Here is a 16,207-nt window from a genome sequence, read left to right as displayed (position 1 = left end):
GGCATCCAGCGTAAAAATTGCCAAAATAACCATGCAAATCATCAATAAGACTTTCATACCGGATCGGTCAAGGCCCGGGTTAACAACGACCGCCACCGATGCTGTTAACCTACAGGGTGCCAGTGGAAATTTAACTACTGTTGGTCGAAGAAAGAGGGGAGGCAGAAGGGTTCGTGGCCAGAGAGAGAAGAAGATAAAAGGCTGGAGAATAGGTTTGAGAATAGGGACTCTTAACGTTGGCACAATGACAGGGAAAGGCAGAGAGCTGGCAGACATGATGGAGAGGAGGAAGATAGATGTTCTGTGTGTGTGAGGAGGATACAAACTGTTCTACAATGGTGTGGATAGGAAGAAACGGGGTAGGAGTGATCCTGAAGGGGGAGTTTGTGAACAATTTCTCTGTCTCAGACAGGGTGATGAGCCTAAAGCTAGAAATTGAAGGGGTGATGGTGAATGTAGTCAGTGGGTATGCTCCACAAGTTGGCTGTGAGTTAGAAGAGAAGGAGAGTTTGATGAGGTCATAGAGAGTATCCCCAGAGGAGAGAGAGTTGTTGTTGGAGCAGACTTTAATGGGCATGTTGGTGAGGGCAACAGAGGTGATGAGGAGGTGATGGGCAGGTTTAGTGTAAAGGAAAGAAATCTGGAAGGACAGTTGATGGTGGACTTTGCTAAGAGGATGGAAATGGCTGTAGTCAACACTTACTTCCAGAAGAGAGAGGAACACAGAGTGACATACAAGAGTGGAGGTAGGAGTACACAGGTGGACTACATCCTATGTAGACGAGGTGATTTGAGAGAGGATAGTGACTGCAAAGTGGTGGTAGGAGAGAGTGTAGCCAGACAGCACTGTATGGTGGTGTGCAAGATGACTCTGGAGGTCAGGAAGAAGAGAGGGAAGACAGAAAAGAAGGCCAAGTGGTGGAAGCTAAAGAGTGAAGAAACTTGTGAAGAATTAAGGCAGAAGTTTAGACAGGTTCTGGGCGGTCAGGATGAGCTTCTAGATGACTGGGAAATCACAGCAGAAGTTATCAGGGAAACAGGTAGGAAGGTGCTACGTGTGTCATCTGGAAAGAGGAAAGAAGGTAAAGACACTTGGTGGTGGAATGAGGAAGTACAGGAATGCATCCAGAGGAATAGGTTGGCTAGAAGGAAGTGGGATGTAGAAAGGACTGAGAAAAGTAGGAGTACAAGGAAGCACAGCGTAGAGTGAAGAGAGAGGGGCAAAGGCCAAACAGAAAACTTACAATGAGCTGTATGACAGGTTAGACACAAAGGAAGGAGAGAAGGACTTGTACAGGCTAGCCAGACAGAGAGATAGAGATGGGAAGGATGTGCAACAGGTAAGGGTGACTAAGGACAGAGATGGAAAGGTGCTAACAACCCTAGAGTGTGCAGAAAAGATGGAAGGAGTATTTTGAGGAGCTGATGAATGAGGAAAATGACAGGGAAAGAAGGGAGGAAGATGTGGATGTTGTGGAGCTGGAAGTAGCAGAGATTGGTAAGGATGAGGTTAGGAAGGCTCTGAAAAGGATGAAGAGTGGAAAGGCTGTTTGTCCGGATGACGTACCTGTGGAGGTGTGGAAGTGCTTAGGAGAGGCAGCAGTGGAGTTTCTAACCAGTTTGTTCAATAGGATTCTAGAGAGTGAGAAGATGCCTGAGGAATGGAGGAGAAGCATTCTGGTTCCGATCTTTAAGAACAAGGGTGACACACAGAACTGCAGCAACTATAGAGGAATAAAGTTGATGAGCCACACAATGAAGCTGTGGGAAAAAGTAGTGGAAGCCAGGCTTAGGAAGAAGGTGGAGATTTGTGAGCAGCAGTATGGTTTCATGCCCCGTAAGAGCACCACTGATGCCATTTTTGCTTTGAGAATGTTGATGGAAAAGTACAGAGATGGTCTGAAGGAGCTGCATTGTGTCTTTGTAGATTTAGAGAAGGCGTATGACAGGGTGCCGAGGGAGGAGCTGTGGTACTATATGAGGTTGTCGGGAGTGGCAGAGAAGTACATCAGAGTAGTTCAGGACATGTATGAGAGAAGTATGACGGTGGTGAGATGTGCTGTAGGTCAGACAGAAGAGTTCAAGGTGGAGGTGGGGACTACACAACGTTAGGTTACAGGGGGCTGAGGTGAAGGAGGTGCAGGAGTTTAAGTACTTGGGGTCAACAGTTCAGTGTGATGGAGAGTGTGGAAAAGAGGTGAAGAGGTGAGTGCAGGCAGGTTGGAGCAGGTGGAGGAAAGTGTCAGGAGTGTTGTGTGACAGAAGAGTGTCAGCAAGACTCAAAGGAAAGGTCTACAAGACAGTGGTGAGACCAGCTCTGCTCTATGGGTTAGAGCAGTAGCAGTGAGAAAGAGACAAGAGGCTGAGATGGAGGTAGCAGAGTTGAAGATGTTGAGGTTCTCCTTAGGAGTGACTAGGTTAGACAGAAGGAACAAGCACATCAGAGGGACAGCTCACGTTGCCTGCATTAGCAACAAGTCAGGGGCCAGACTGAGATGGTTTGGACATGTGCAGAGGAGGGATAGTGATGATATTGGTAGAAGGATGTTGGAGATGGAGCTGCCAGGCAGGAGGGCAAGAGGACGGCCAAAGAGGAGATATATGGACGTGTTAACAGAGGACATGAGGTTGGCTGGTGTTAGGGTAGAAGATGGGAAAAGCCGCAAGAGAAGAAGAAGTGAGAGAAGACATGAAGTTAGTTGGTGTAAGAGAATAGGATGCAGAGGATACGGTTAAATGGAGGCAGATGATTAACTGTTGAAAAGAAGAAGAAGATGTATAAGAATGTAAAAGTGTTTTTATAGTGTCTGTTAGGACCCAGGACCAAATAAAACCATGTCATAGATAAAGTGGTATGTGCATAACTAGCTAATCATTTAGTGTAGCTTTGTGATACAGTGACATAATACAATACTGTGATATTCAACATTTCCAGGGTTCTACAGTGGCTCTTCTTCTCTGGATGTTTATGATGGTCGTTATTTAGCTCACAGTGAGACAGTTATTGTAGTTTCCATGAACTACCGAATTGGTGCATTTGGCTTCCTTGCCCTCCATGGCTCGTCTGAGGCTCCTGGCAACGTGGGTCTGCTGGACCAGAGGATGGCACTCCAGTGGATACAGGACAACATCCACTTCTTTGGTGGAAACCCCAAACAGGTAATTTTCTAACTGTTTTATGTACGTCTTTCTCATTGTTTTTACACAAGAAATAAAGTGTGAGATAATTTTGTTCCTATCACACAGGTCACTATCTTTGGTGAGAGTGCTGGTGGTGCTTCAGTAGGATTCCACCTCTTATCTCCAGACAGCCGGCCTACCTTCAGCAGAGCCATACTCCAGAGTGGGGTACCCAACTGCCCCTGGGCTTCAGTCAGTCCTGCTGAGGCCCGTAGACGGGCCACACAGCTGGGGAAGCTGGTTGGCTGTATTGGAGGCAATGACACAGAGTTGGTGGACTGTCTGCGCAGTAAAACTCCACAAGAGCTCATTGACCAGGAGTGGCAGGTAATGCAGAATCAGTCAGTAGTATCAGTTAAGTTCACTTCTTTTTACGCTGTAACGTATAGGCAGTTACACAACAGAATTAAAGCTGGTCAAGTGTGCACAAGAGTTTCTGGATTTTATATACATATATATATATATATATATATATATATATATATATATATATATATAGTTTAATTGAATTCCAATTCATATTCATTTATACGTAAACACTGTTTCTCCTCCAGTAAAACAAAAACAGTATCTGGTCTAAAAGATCAGAAAATTTTACACCCCTTCTCCCCTCTTTCACACAGACAGTGGGGCAAACTCAACTCATCTCTGACACTACCATTCGAGGCGGCCTAAAGGAGGGTCCGCACATAGCCCCCACACCAGCTTAGTACATTTTATACAACACAGTGAAGCAGCGTCTTGGGGCTGTAAAGCAGTTCGAAGAGGCTGTGTAAAAAGGGGCCTAAAACTATAGCAGCATAATTAAGAGCTTGGTCAGAGTCAGCCAGCTCTGACTTCAAGTTTTAATAATTTAACTATAACATTTCATAATAATACTATTAGATACTTTATTAATCCCCTTCGGGAAATTCTTGGTGGACAGGCTGCTCCCTTAATGCACCAAGGGTTTGGGGTTGAGTGTCTTGTTACAGGGACACTTTCACATGTGGCCATGAATTGGGGGGCGGGAACTGCATCACCAACCAATTGGGCCACTGTCAGTTTCATCAAATAGGAAGGTTTTAAGCCTTGTCTTAAAGGGAACCTGAAATGGGAGCTGGTTCCACAGGAGAGTAGCTTTATGGCTAAAGGTACTGCCTCCCATTTTTAATTCAATTCAGTTTTATTTGTTTAGCACCAATTCACAACAGAGGTTATCTCAAAGCACTTTTTACATTTGGAAACTCTAAAACTTTGAGAGCAAAGTGTTCTGCTGGGAAAATATGGACTTATGAGGTCTTTACAATATGATATGCTTAAGTACAAAGTGCTTTATATGTAAGGTGAAGGATTTTAAATTCCCTATCTGGATATTACATGTAGCCAATTTGAGAGAAGCTAATGTAGGAGAAATGTGATTGCTCTTGCTAATTCCAGTCAGAACTCAGAGGGGACTTTTTAAGGAGTTATTGAGACATCATATTAATAGTGAATTAGAGTAGTCCAGTCTAATAAATTAATGCATTTTTTAGCCTCACATTAAGACAGAATGTTCTAATGCTCTGAATGCAAAATTCCTTGGGTGGAAGAAGGCAGTTTAGGACATATCCTGATCAAAGATAACACTGAGATTCCTTACAGTAAAATATTACTTGAGGCAAATGCTATGTCATCTAGGGTAAAAATATAATTGGATAACATGTCAGGGCTAAAAAGAATAAACTCTTGTTTGAATTAAGGAGTAGAAACTTAGAAGACATCCAAGCCTTTATGTTTTTTTAGCATTCTTGAAGGGTAAAGTTTTGGTAGCAATGGAAATTTATAGTGATTCCTATAAATATTGCCTAACTTTGTGTGCATGGAAGACTCATTAACATAATAAAAATAGAATAAATAATAATAAAACTTAATGACATGTTCCAGTCTGTGTAAAAACATTTGTGATCTGTAGTGTGGAATGCAGCAACAAGATCTAGTATAGAAAAAATTCAATTGTCTGACGCTAAGAGAATATCGTTAGTGACTTTCTGACAGTGTTGCTAAAAACCCCTGAGTGACGAGTAGGCTTTTTGAGTAGAGGTTTGACTCAGCAAAATTTAAGGCATGTGGTACATAGCCTGTTTGTAAAGCTAGGATAGATTGAACTGATCAAATATGAACATGCTGATCGAAGGTAAAAGATCTTTGAGCAGTCAAAGTGGGATGGGGTCTAAGAGACATGTTGATGGTTTAGAATTATTATTGAAATTAACTGTTGTAAGTCCATCCATGTCATGATAATTTTTTCCTTTAATAGTTATAATTTTATTTGTGAAGAAATTCATGAAGTCATTACTGCTGAGAGTTAGGCTCAACTGAGCAATAGCTCTTTGTCAGTCTGGCTACAGTGTTGAAAAGAAGCCTAGGGTTGTTCTTATTTGCCACAATTATTGATGAATGACTCAACTTGCAGATATTCATTATTGTGGTGCAACACATCAGTCAAACTACACAGCACAGTATAAGGCTGAAATACTGACCTGAATATTGGAATCCTCTTGATGTGATTTTACTAGGTTTCTTGTACAAACTGCTTTGGGGAAGCAGTTAAATTGACATTTGATTTTCCATTTTCAATCATGTGATATTTGGTCTGAAATATTTTTTCCAAATCATTCCACATTTGTATAAATTAAATCAGTGGTATATTTGGGCTTGTCATCCTTTTCTGAGCAGGTTCTGCCATGGTCAGCCCTCTTCCGGTTTTCATTCGTCCCAGTGGTTGATGGCGAGGTTCTACCTGACAGTCCAGAGACCATGCTCAACTCAGGCAACTTTAAAGACACTCAAATCCTCCTGGGTGTCAACCAGGATGAGGGATCCTACTTCCTGCTCTATGGAGCACCAGGCTTTAGCAAGGACAACGACAGTCTCATCTCCAGAGATGACTTCCTTGAAGGTAAAGCTAATTTAGCTGAAAAGACAGAAGGTTTACTATAGTCCCTCATTAGGAGAAGGCTCAAAACTCAATTAAAATGACTGATTGCAGTCACAAGAACCAGCATAGTTGCTTCTGAAAAACAAGATTTCATTCGTTGAGAAGATAAGTGAGACGATACCATTAGAGGAAACGGTAATCTCACCACAAAACAAAAAGTAAAGAGATCATTTCTAAACTTACAGTAAACAGTTCTGTAATCACAGCATGCCATAGAAATCACCTCTGTTAAATTTTACAAAAACAGAAAGAACTGTTTATTCGACTGTAAGTTGCCACACTCACACTTATACAGTACCTCTGCAAATGCAAAATTTCTGTTTGCCAGGTGTGAAGTTGAGTGTACCACATGCTAATGACATTGGCCTGGAGGCTGTGGTGCTGCAGTATACTGACTGGATGGATGAGAATAATGGGGTGAAGAACCGTGATGCCATGGACGATATTGTTGGTGACCACAACGTCATCTGTCCACTGGCACACTTTGCTCGCTCCTATGCCCAGCATCATGCCCTTAAGGCTAACATGGGAGGAGCTGGTCCTGGGGTGATGAACAGTGGAGGAAACTTACAAGGTAAAATACTACGTGTGCATTTTATGAACCACAGTTCTAACCAAGTGTGGGTTTTATTGATATATATTATGAACATGGACAAATTGTTAAACCTGCAAGATAATATTTTTTCGGTTATTTATTTTTTTTTTTTTTATTATTTGGCTTTTGCCTTAATGTGATAGCTTTATAGTGGAGAGCAACAATAAACGATAGTATAAGAAAGGTGAGATGACATGCAACAGATGTAGTGCTGGTTGTCCTGGCCTGTATATGAGATGATTTATCGTCCAGACTTTTATATCACTCTTGGGCACTCTTTTCCTCATCAAGTTCAGAATTTGCAGGATGTAGGTTTAAGTTTGTTTTTTTTAAACAATTTTCTTTGTCATTAATGTGTAACCTATAACATTTAACTTCCACACCCCAGCTTAAAACAAAGACAGTAGTTAAAGTTAAACAGTTTAAATTGTCTTTGTAAATGTTTAGTACGTTTGGCAGACTAAGTTTGGTTCATGTGGTCAGTTATGCTTTCGAAAGTGATATGTAGTGGGCACAGTAAAGTATACGATAATATGGGTGGCTTTGTTTGCAACTTTGCTTGTGACTTTGCTGAGGGAAGATTAATGCAAAATCCACTTTTTGGTCATTTTTGTGCACATATCACTCTTGTGTAATTAGACACACACCAAGTAAGATACAAATGTACGCCCCCCATTTTTGATCTTTTTGTTACATTTTCCTGACTTGTGGAAAGGTTTTTGAATGGCATGAACAGTGCTCACTTGCTGGATGTATGGATGAAATCATAAGTCTCTCTTCTTCCTCCTATCCTGTGGATTTATTTGTTTTTGACAGAGCGGACCTCACAGAAACAGACAAACCAGTATGTCTGTGTGCGACTCACCAGGAGCAACTTGGAGTTCAGGGTTTTGTCCAAAAACACTTTAACATATGAAAGGAATCTTGCTGCCAAATGCAGTTATTCTCAGTCAGATGTTGCCCAGAGGGAATGGCATGTCTCAGTATTAAACAGCATCCATGCTGATTGAGGATATCTTACACATGATTCAGATCACTCATTGGCCATTGCCAATGTATTCCCAGATCACATTTCCATCAGTGCTTCACTGATGGTGTCAGGCAGGCATCTGTAGTCTCTGATATGTATTGTGTTTGCAGTATATTTTCACGTTTGTTTTATGGTGGTAGAGTCAAATACGAACTCAAAATGATAGGTTAACAAATATTTTAAAAGGTTATAAATCCTGGAAAGTAGAGATGTAGGATCAATTTAAGATGAAGATTTTCTGGTACAAACTGTTAGTTGCAAGGCCTTCATGTTTACCACTGATTGTAAAGTTAATGGTAGTTTTTTTGTAAAATGTCATATTTGAAGTTTTAGATTGTATAGCTGCCGATTAAATTGTTACAGATGAATCAGGAAAATGTTTTGCACAAGTAGTAAAAATGGCGACCATGGCACAGTTGCTAGGGCAGTCATTCATAAACTCTGAGTTTGGTGGTTCAACTACCGGTTCCCCCTATTCTTGGCCACATGTGTTTCCCTGAACCCCAAATCCTTGGCACCTAAATGCAGCTGCATGTCCACAAACATTTCCCCAAGGGGATTAATAAAGTATTTATTCTTTTATTATTATTATTATTATTATTGTTGTTGTTATTGTTGTTGTTGTTGTTGTTGTTGTTGTTGTTGTTGTTGTTCATAATATTATCATAGTGATAATAATAGGCTGCTGGTTAGTGTAGTGGTAAGATCACCACTTCCATGTGGGAGACTGGGGTTCAAATCCCAGGCCTATACCCATTAGGGGTCTTTGGCAAGACCTCCTTATGCTTACCCTGCCCACCCTTGTAGGTCGCATAGGCAAAATAACATCCTCTCTCTTTCTGATCTTCAAGGAGGGGTTTACCTCTACCTGTTCGACCACAGAGCATCCAACCTGGCCTGGCCAGAGTGGATGGGTGTGATCCATGGCTATGAGATTGAATTTGTCTTTGGGTTGCCACTTGAGAAGAGACTCAACTACACCACAGAGGAGGAGAAACTGAGCCGACGCATGATGAGATACTGGGCCAACTTTGCCCGAACTGGGTGAGAATCACAGACTTACAGTAATCTGCTATTTACTTATTATTTGCAGATGGAATATACCGAAGTAGACATCAGTCTAAATTCATTGTTCATCTGGGTGGTAGCAGCCTAAATCAAATGGCCCAGTTGTTTTTTTTTTCTACACCTATGACTGTGCAGTTCTACAAGTGTTTGTTGTGTTTACTTCTAGATCTCTCCATTTTGAAGTTACTCAAATACTTACTCTAACCATACTCTCTTAAATGCTGATTTAGGAATTTAGAGCTGAAGCCATATTTTTGATAAAACACACACAGAAAGAGAGAAGACATCTGGAACCTGAGTTCCTGAATATCCTGGCTTAGATATTGGTTATCTTTCTTGTTAGGTCGATAAATTTCGCCATGTCTAAGTGTTTTACTACTCATCCAAGTATCTTCGTCAGTGAGGATAGTTGTTTCGAGATCTCACTCAGCCACTCTGATTGGCTGAGTGGCTCTAACAAACTGGCAAAAAGATGTATAGATACTGTTAAAATGTTTTTTTTATTCTGTTTGATATAGATTTGTATCTTTCTTCCTGTTAGAAATCCCAACGTAAACCATGATGGGCTGGTGGACAGCAGGAAGCGCTGGCCTCTGTTCACAGTCAGTGAACAAAAACATGTGGGACTCAACACCGAACCAATGAAGATCCACAAAGGTCTGAGGAACCAGATGTGTGCTTTCTGGAACCGCTTTCTGCCACGCCTACTAAATATCACTGGTAAAAACAACTTCTAAACACAGCTCCTGCTGCTTCCAGTTAAACATGGCAGAGATGACATGGTCACAGAGATAGACCAGTCACCTTTTCAATTCAATTCAATATTATTTGTATAGCGCTTTTAACAATTGTCATTGTCGCAAAGCACCTTTACACAACCAAAGAAACTATGGAAGTTTGAACATATAGTATGAACAGTGAATGTGTATGAATCAGATTGTCCCTGATGAGCAAGCCCAGGGTGATGTAGACACATACCAATTGACCTTTTCTCATCTTAGTAATTTAATAACTTAATAATAGCTAACTCTAAAATAAATGTGGTCATGGCATTAGCCATATACATCTAAATCTTGGATAAACAACCATATTAAATCATTAAAAAGAGGCGACACTGTTAAGGATTAACTAAGGTAAGAGGTGAAATAATAACCCATGGACTGAACTGTCTTTATGAGTTTTTTTTTTTTTAAATGCAAAGAAAGGCCAACAGTCATGCAGGGTGCCGGAGTAGTCTGCAGAGTGAAGGGCAAGAGTGTGTAACATATACCATATGTATCACAACCTCTTATTTGTATACCCCTCTATACAAATAAGAGGTTGTCACCCTGAAAGTGAGCAGGAACAAGGAGAACTGTTTTGGCTCCTATTGGTAATGCTGTCGCTCAAGTTGTCGTTTACATTTTCTGTCATCATGTGGGAAGCAGACTCTGGGTGAGGCTGGGCCGCATCAGGTTTTCCACAAGAAAGCTTTGTTAAAAAAATTCCTATCTTCTCAAATCTATTTATTTTTATTTTTTAATACAAAATAATATGAAAAAATAAATAAACACATTAAAAATGTATAAGAAAATAAATCAGTAATGAATAAATAAAATAATAATAACAATGAAAATAATAATAATAATAATTAGATTTCTCTAGTCAGCGACTATATGTTGTTTCTTCAGTCTTCTATATCTGCTGTATTCAGAGTCAAATGTCTGTATTAAAAGTTTTTTAACTTTTAACCTTCTTCTGAACATGAATTGAACATTGAAGAACACGAACTGTTCTTCTGAACATGGCTTCTCTTGTCTAATCCTTGCTGCTAAAGACCTGGCAGCGCTTCCTTTCCCATAGTCAAGCCACATTTGGCTTGAAGGAGGAAGCAGTTGAGACCCTTAGTATGACTTGTAGATGGTCATCAGCAAGTCTGGACCTGTACTTGGACTTATTGAAGTTCAGCATAGGGAAGCTGGGGGTCAGTTCTCTCAAAAACTGCAAATAGCGCGATGCAAATAAAAAACAATGACCCACAAATAGCGGTGCGACCCTAATTGGTCCGGGTTACCGGGGACTGTTATTGCCGATGGACAGGTGTCGCTATGTGACTGCAGACTACATTAGGCTGCATTGAGTTCCTTACTTTTCTTTTAACCTATCACAAACGCATCACTTTGACTTATAATGTCCTGGGCAGCATCTTAAAAAAACGTTGTTTTTTTTTTAAAGTTTTGTGAACGCAGCGCGCTAGGACAAATGTCCTCATGTGCTTCGCAGAAACGAGTCCGCTAGCCAGGCTGGAAACTCTCCATGGTAACGCTGCTGTCTCTCACTGAGAAATGTTTCTCTGTTTGCATTAAGCCCGGCCAATGTCCCGCCCCCGAGAGCCATATACCCCACCGTGATTGGTTCGTTCAGCTCCGCACACAACACTGTAAAGTGCTAAAATATGAAACTCGCGGGCCGCACTAACATTAAACTTTCGTATGAAGGCGGGGGCCACAAAATATCGTCCTGCGGGCCGCAATTGGCCCGCGGGCCGCAAGTTTGAGACCCCTGGTGTAGAGTGTGTTGTTTTGAATAAAGGTTTAATTACAGCTACCTTAAAAGCCTGTGGTACATCTCCAGTTGGTAAAGAGAGACTGATCTGATCTAATATGGAAGGTGACTAACAGATTAGCAGTGATGGGGTCTAAGAGACCTATTAACAAAATTTTACAAATTAATCTAGAGCAGTTGTATATGAGGATCCATCAATACTAGTTACATGGAGAATCTGAACAATATAAGTTAAAATTTTATTTCCACGAAATCATGAAGTCAACAAGAGTTAAGGGAGTACTAGCTTCAACAGAGCTATGACGGTTTACATTGCTAAAAAGAAACATGGGGTTGTCTGTGTTTTTTAACAAATACTGTTCTCATTATGCACTAATACATAGTATTACTAAAACACTGATTTGAATTAGTGTTTTTAATGTAATGTCCATTATCCACATGGTGATCTACAAATCATATCTGTGGACTGTTCCATAAAGAGAGCAACCTCATGTTGCATGCTGATGAACAGTCTACTTTCAACAGTAGTATTGTGAAGCCCCACACATTAAAAACATATTGCACTAAAGCTTAGCTGTTAACCATCTTTCCACTGTGTCTCTGTATGTTTTTTTCTGTCAGACAACATAGATGAGGCGGAGCGACAGTGGAAAGTGGAGTTCCACCGCTGGTCCTCCTACATGATGCACTGGAAGAGCCAGTTTGACCACTACAGCAAGCAGGAGCGCTGTACTGATCTCTAAGAGATGACAGAATGACAGGGATGGGGGAGGCAGAAAGAGCAACTTATGGCCATTTTCCTTCATTCAATTAAGTCTAACTTTATTTTATATGTTTTATTTTGCTACACACAAACACAGGCACAGCTCTGGTCTTTATTTATATTATTTATACTATTTATTTTTGTGTTGTTTTTCTGAATGTGTGTGGGTCTTAAGGAATTTGGGGCTATGGATTGAACCTGCCATCATAATGGAGAAATATTAAAAGTGTTAAGATGTGTCATTACCTCGGTTATTTAAGATAAACTTGGATCTCAATAGGTCCATGACATTATACCACTACTGTTTTACTATGTGTTAATCTCATGAACTCCACTTTAGTTTTTTGAGAATTCTTTCTAACATATCAGGGTTTTGTTGTTTGGACCCAATCACATTTTATGTCTGTCTCATAAATAAACTCTGTGTGTGTATGTGTGTGTGTGTGTGTGTGTGTGAGTGAGTGTGTGAGTGAGTGTGTGAAAATGCTCTATGAAAACATTAGACTTTCATTAGACTTTGCCCAGTATAGGGAAAACCTCTTCATGTTTTCTTGATGTGATGTGTAGATTTTAAAAATTTCTTCTGTGGAAAGTATGACATTCAATCCAACTTATTGGTACTCACATTACACACGGTACCACTGATTTTTCGCATAGAAAATTGGCATTGGTTATCAAAAAAACTGCCTGTAAAATGTTGTTTAATTTTGTAAACCTGGCTATATTAAGTATCAATAAGTATCATGCATCATAAGTTAGTAGCCTAGATAGAATATAAATATAAGCAAGACTGTAACAGAAGGGTGTAATTTGCTGCTTATAAATAAAGCTCATGTTAAGCATTTTAGGGAAGTTACATAGTTAAAGTACCTATATGTTGGACAGAATTCTTACTTTTGCACTATTTGGCTCATCATTCTTACCATTCTTAATGGTAAGAATGATGAGCTAATGGTAATGAATTTTTATTCGACTATCGAGACCCCAACCCCTAATAATACATTAGTAACACCGATTATAATGTTTTCTTTGTTAAATAATCAGTACATAAATTATTCCACATGTAGTTGCTGCAGTGAGAGAATTCTGGAAATGTATGCTCTGTGAATATAAATGTATTAAACCTGGGACCAGGTTATTTTTTTAACTAAATCAATCCAGACTAATTAATTAACCTAATCAATATTAAATATATGAATATTTGGATTTTTCAAATATCATGGTAACAGCCATGATGTTGTGGTAAGGTCTCCTGGTTAGGGAGACCTTACCACAACAGCACAGAGTGTGTCTGTGTTGTTTTGTCTTAGGTGTATGTGTCTGCAGCTGTTAACCTCACTTAAACTTTTACTGCCCACCACTCTATTTTCATCACTCATCCAACATCTCTCTTGTCCTGTATTGTATTTTTTTCTACATTATGGTTGTAATGTTCATCTCTATTCACCCTCCATCCATCCAGCTCTTAGTTGCATCGCTCTTTCCCCCATGCAGTGTCCCTGCCCCCACTCCTACCGCACTCCATCTTACTGCTTTCCTGTTAGTCTAATGGAGACAGAGTAATTCACTCAGGAGCATAATGTGACAGAGTGCTGGGTCAGCTTCTGACCAGCCAACAAGATGCAATGGATGGGTGGAAAATGGAGGTGAAAGAGAGAGATGAGTCAGAAGAAAATGAATATGAAGATGAAGGAAGAAGGGATGTAATGGAAAGATGAAAGGACAGTCAGAGAAATACACCATTACATAACTCTTGTCCCTAGAAAAACTGTGTATGTGTGCTGCAGCTTACACTGATCATCAACAACAAAAATATTTAAAACCACTGAAAATGGCATGCATTAAACATCATTACCATTTGATTTAATAATTAACTCTATAATGTGAAGTTTGCATTACAACAGAACGTTTAATTGTGCCAAAAGCTCAACAGAACATCCAACATGACACAGTTTCTCCAGAGGGCCTCAGGCAGCCTTAGCTGCCTCTGATGCTATAGGGTGAACAGTGCACATGAGTTATATGGTTCATATAACTAAAGTAACAAGATACTTTACTTAATAAGTTATTATCTTGTTCACATCAAGATCAGTGTAGTAAGCACACGGATATTACCTTGTTGGCACATTTTACTCAAGTTAAATCAATTGCGCAGGATCCAGGAAAACAGGAAACATTACATTACTGAACATTTTTTACTGAACATGACTTTTGACTTTGGCTGCCTCTATAGAACACCAAAGAGGTCACTATTTGCTTCCTTTTCACACTACTTGGTATAATGCCAGCAGGCAATACACAAAACCTGATAGCAGATTACATAAAACCAATGAACACAACTCTATAAAACAGCATTCTGCATTTCTGAACGCAGATCATGTATCGAAATCCAAAGAGGTCTCAATGTGTTTCCTTTTCTTTGCCAGACAGTATTTCTAAATGCTGCTCCATGTCACCACACCTGTGCCAGAACCGAGTGCTAGGGCAGCAGTCAGCAGTGCTGTGCCAGCTGTGTGCATGAACGCAGTATAATGAACACGTAAACAGACACTGTTCATATAGCAGGCTTTGAACTATCAAATATTTGGTGATGAAAGGAGTGCATTCACAATGACATAAAATAAAATAAAAAGCAGGCTGGTGAAATTAAACTAGATAAAATTGAAATTAATCTTTAAACAGCAGGGGAAAAAAATTATGACCTGTTGGCATTTGATATTCGTGTGCAGCATGTGCTATCACATACACACCAAGAAATAGTCAGTCAGCAGGCCATGACAATTACTAAAACAAATGGAAAGTGTTATTTGCCACAGAATTCATAAAGGCCTGCAAAATTTGGAAGATGACTTTCAGTACCTTTTTCACTCAATGTGAGTTTATAGTTGTGTATCATTTGTTGTGTCTGTGTCTGCCACCATTATGTGTGTGTGTGTGTATATATATATATATATATATATATATATATATATATAGCATATATGCCACCTGTCCATCTGCCTCTTTGCCATTTTTACTTCGACACTAGTAGGGACCTGAATCAACGCTGTGATTGGCTGATTTCTGTCCTGTTTAAGTATATCTGCTGTGTATGTAAATCTGAGCTAAATATGATAAAAGGTTTTGAACCTGATGTTGAAAATACAAGTGGAGAATACATGTTTGACTGGACATGTAGGTGACAGCTTCTCCTCCTTCTCTCATGCATTGTGTGATCCTGTTATGACCCCATCTCCCTTCCTTGTCCTATCAAATCCTTGTGCATGTCCTGATGTTGATCCTGCCTCCAGTATATCCTATCTTATCTGGACTGTTATTTTATGTAAAATTTGTACTTTTGAACAGAATTATTATCAAAAAATTAATATATCTCTAATGTTAGGTATGCTTGATGTTAGCAATAACGTATATATATCAGAAATATATTTGATATACATATATACAGTGAGTATATAATGTGATAAAACAACAATGAAAATGACTAGAGGTTGAGTTTTAAAAGCAATATTATTATAAACTAAAGATGAGTGCCAAAAAACTTTTTCTTGTATTTTTCTGTCCTGTTTGACTTTGTTTCAGTCTTCTGCCTCATCATTGTTTGTTCCAGTCACTAGTACCAGTGTTGAAGGCTTCTGTAGCTTCCCAGTATGTCTCTATGTATCACGAATGCTGACTTCGTTAAGCTATAGCAACAGAAAATAAATTAACCCTGCTACTTCTGTCCACTTTGACCTTTTATTGAGTCTTAACATGCACCATCAACAGTTTCATCTAGACCAATATTCAAAAAATTTATCTGTTACAGGATGTCCCATAATTTTTCTGTTTTCCCATGTGGCTGAAATGTTTATGTAACATACAATATAAAAACAATGTACAGTTAGTAGCACAGCATGCAGTCACCTTGTTGGAGTGCCACATGATTAAGTGTTCACAGAATTGCAGTCACTGTTCTAAAAGCTGTTGTGTTATCAAGGTAAAATGAAAAATAATGATTATATAAACCAATCTAACAATTCCAATTTGATAAAACAATTTGTGCTACATTAGCTCTTTTGTGGAATCTGA

The 16,207-nt window shown here is 39.5% G+C and overlaps 1 protein-coding gene across 5 annotated transcripts in view; it reads left to right on the top strand.

Moving 5' to 3' along the window:
- The window catches only part of ache (acetylcholinesterase), a 37,278-nt gene extending 21,423 nt beyond the window's left edge, over positions 1–15,855 (top strand). For all 5 annotated transcript variants that reach the window (XM_026352950.1, XM_026352949.1, XM_026352947.1 and 2 more), the window contains 7 exons: positions 2,936–3,159; positions 3,247–3,507; positions 5,878–6,100; positions 6,468–6,713; positions 8,616–8,808; positions 9,374–9,552; positions 11,998–15,855. In XM_026352950.1, coding sequence (XP_026208735.1) covers positions 2,936–3,159; positions 3,247–3,507; positions 5,878–6,100; positions 6,468–6,713; positions 8,616–8,808; positions 9,374–9,552; positions 11,998–12,119 — 1,448 coding nt within the window. In that variant the 3' untranslated portion in view covers positions 12,120–15,855. The remainder of the gene's footprint in view (positions 1–2,935; positions 3,160–3,246; positions 3,508–5,877; positions 6,101–6,467; positions 6,714–8,615; positions 8,809–9,373; positions 9,553–11,997) is intronic.
- The last annotated feature ends 352 nt before the right edge of the window (positions 15,856–16,207 follow it).

This window comes from Anabas testudineus, chromosome 18, assembly GCF_900324465.2.
Source record: "Anabas testudineus chromosome 18, fAnaTes1.2, whole genome shotgun sequence".
NCBI lineage: Eukaryota > Metazoa > Chordata > Actinopteri > Anabantiformes > Anabantidae > Anabas > Anabas testudineus.
This window is presented reverse-complemented; position numbering and strand designations above follow the sequence as displayed.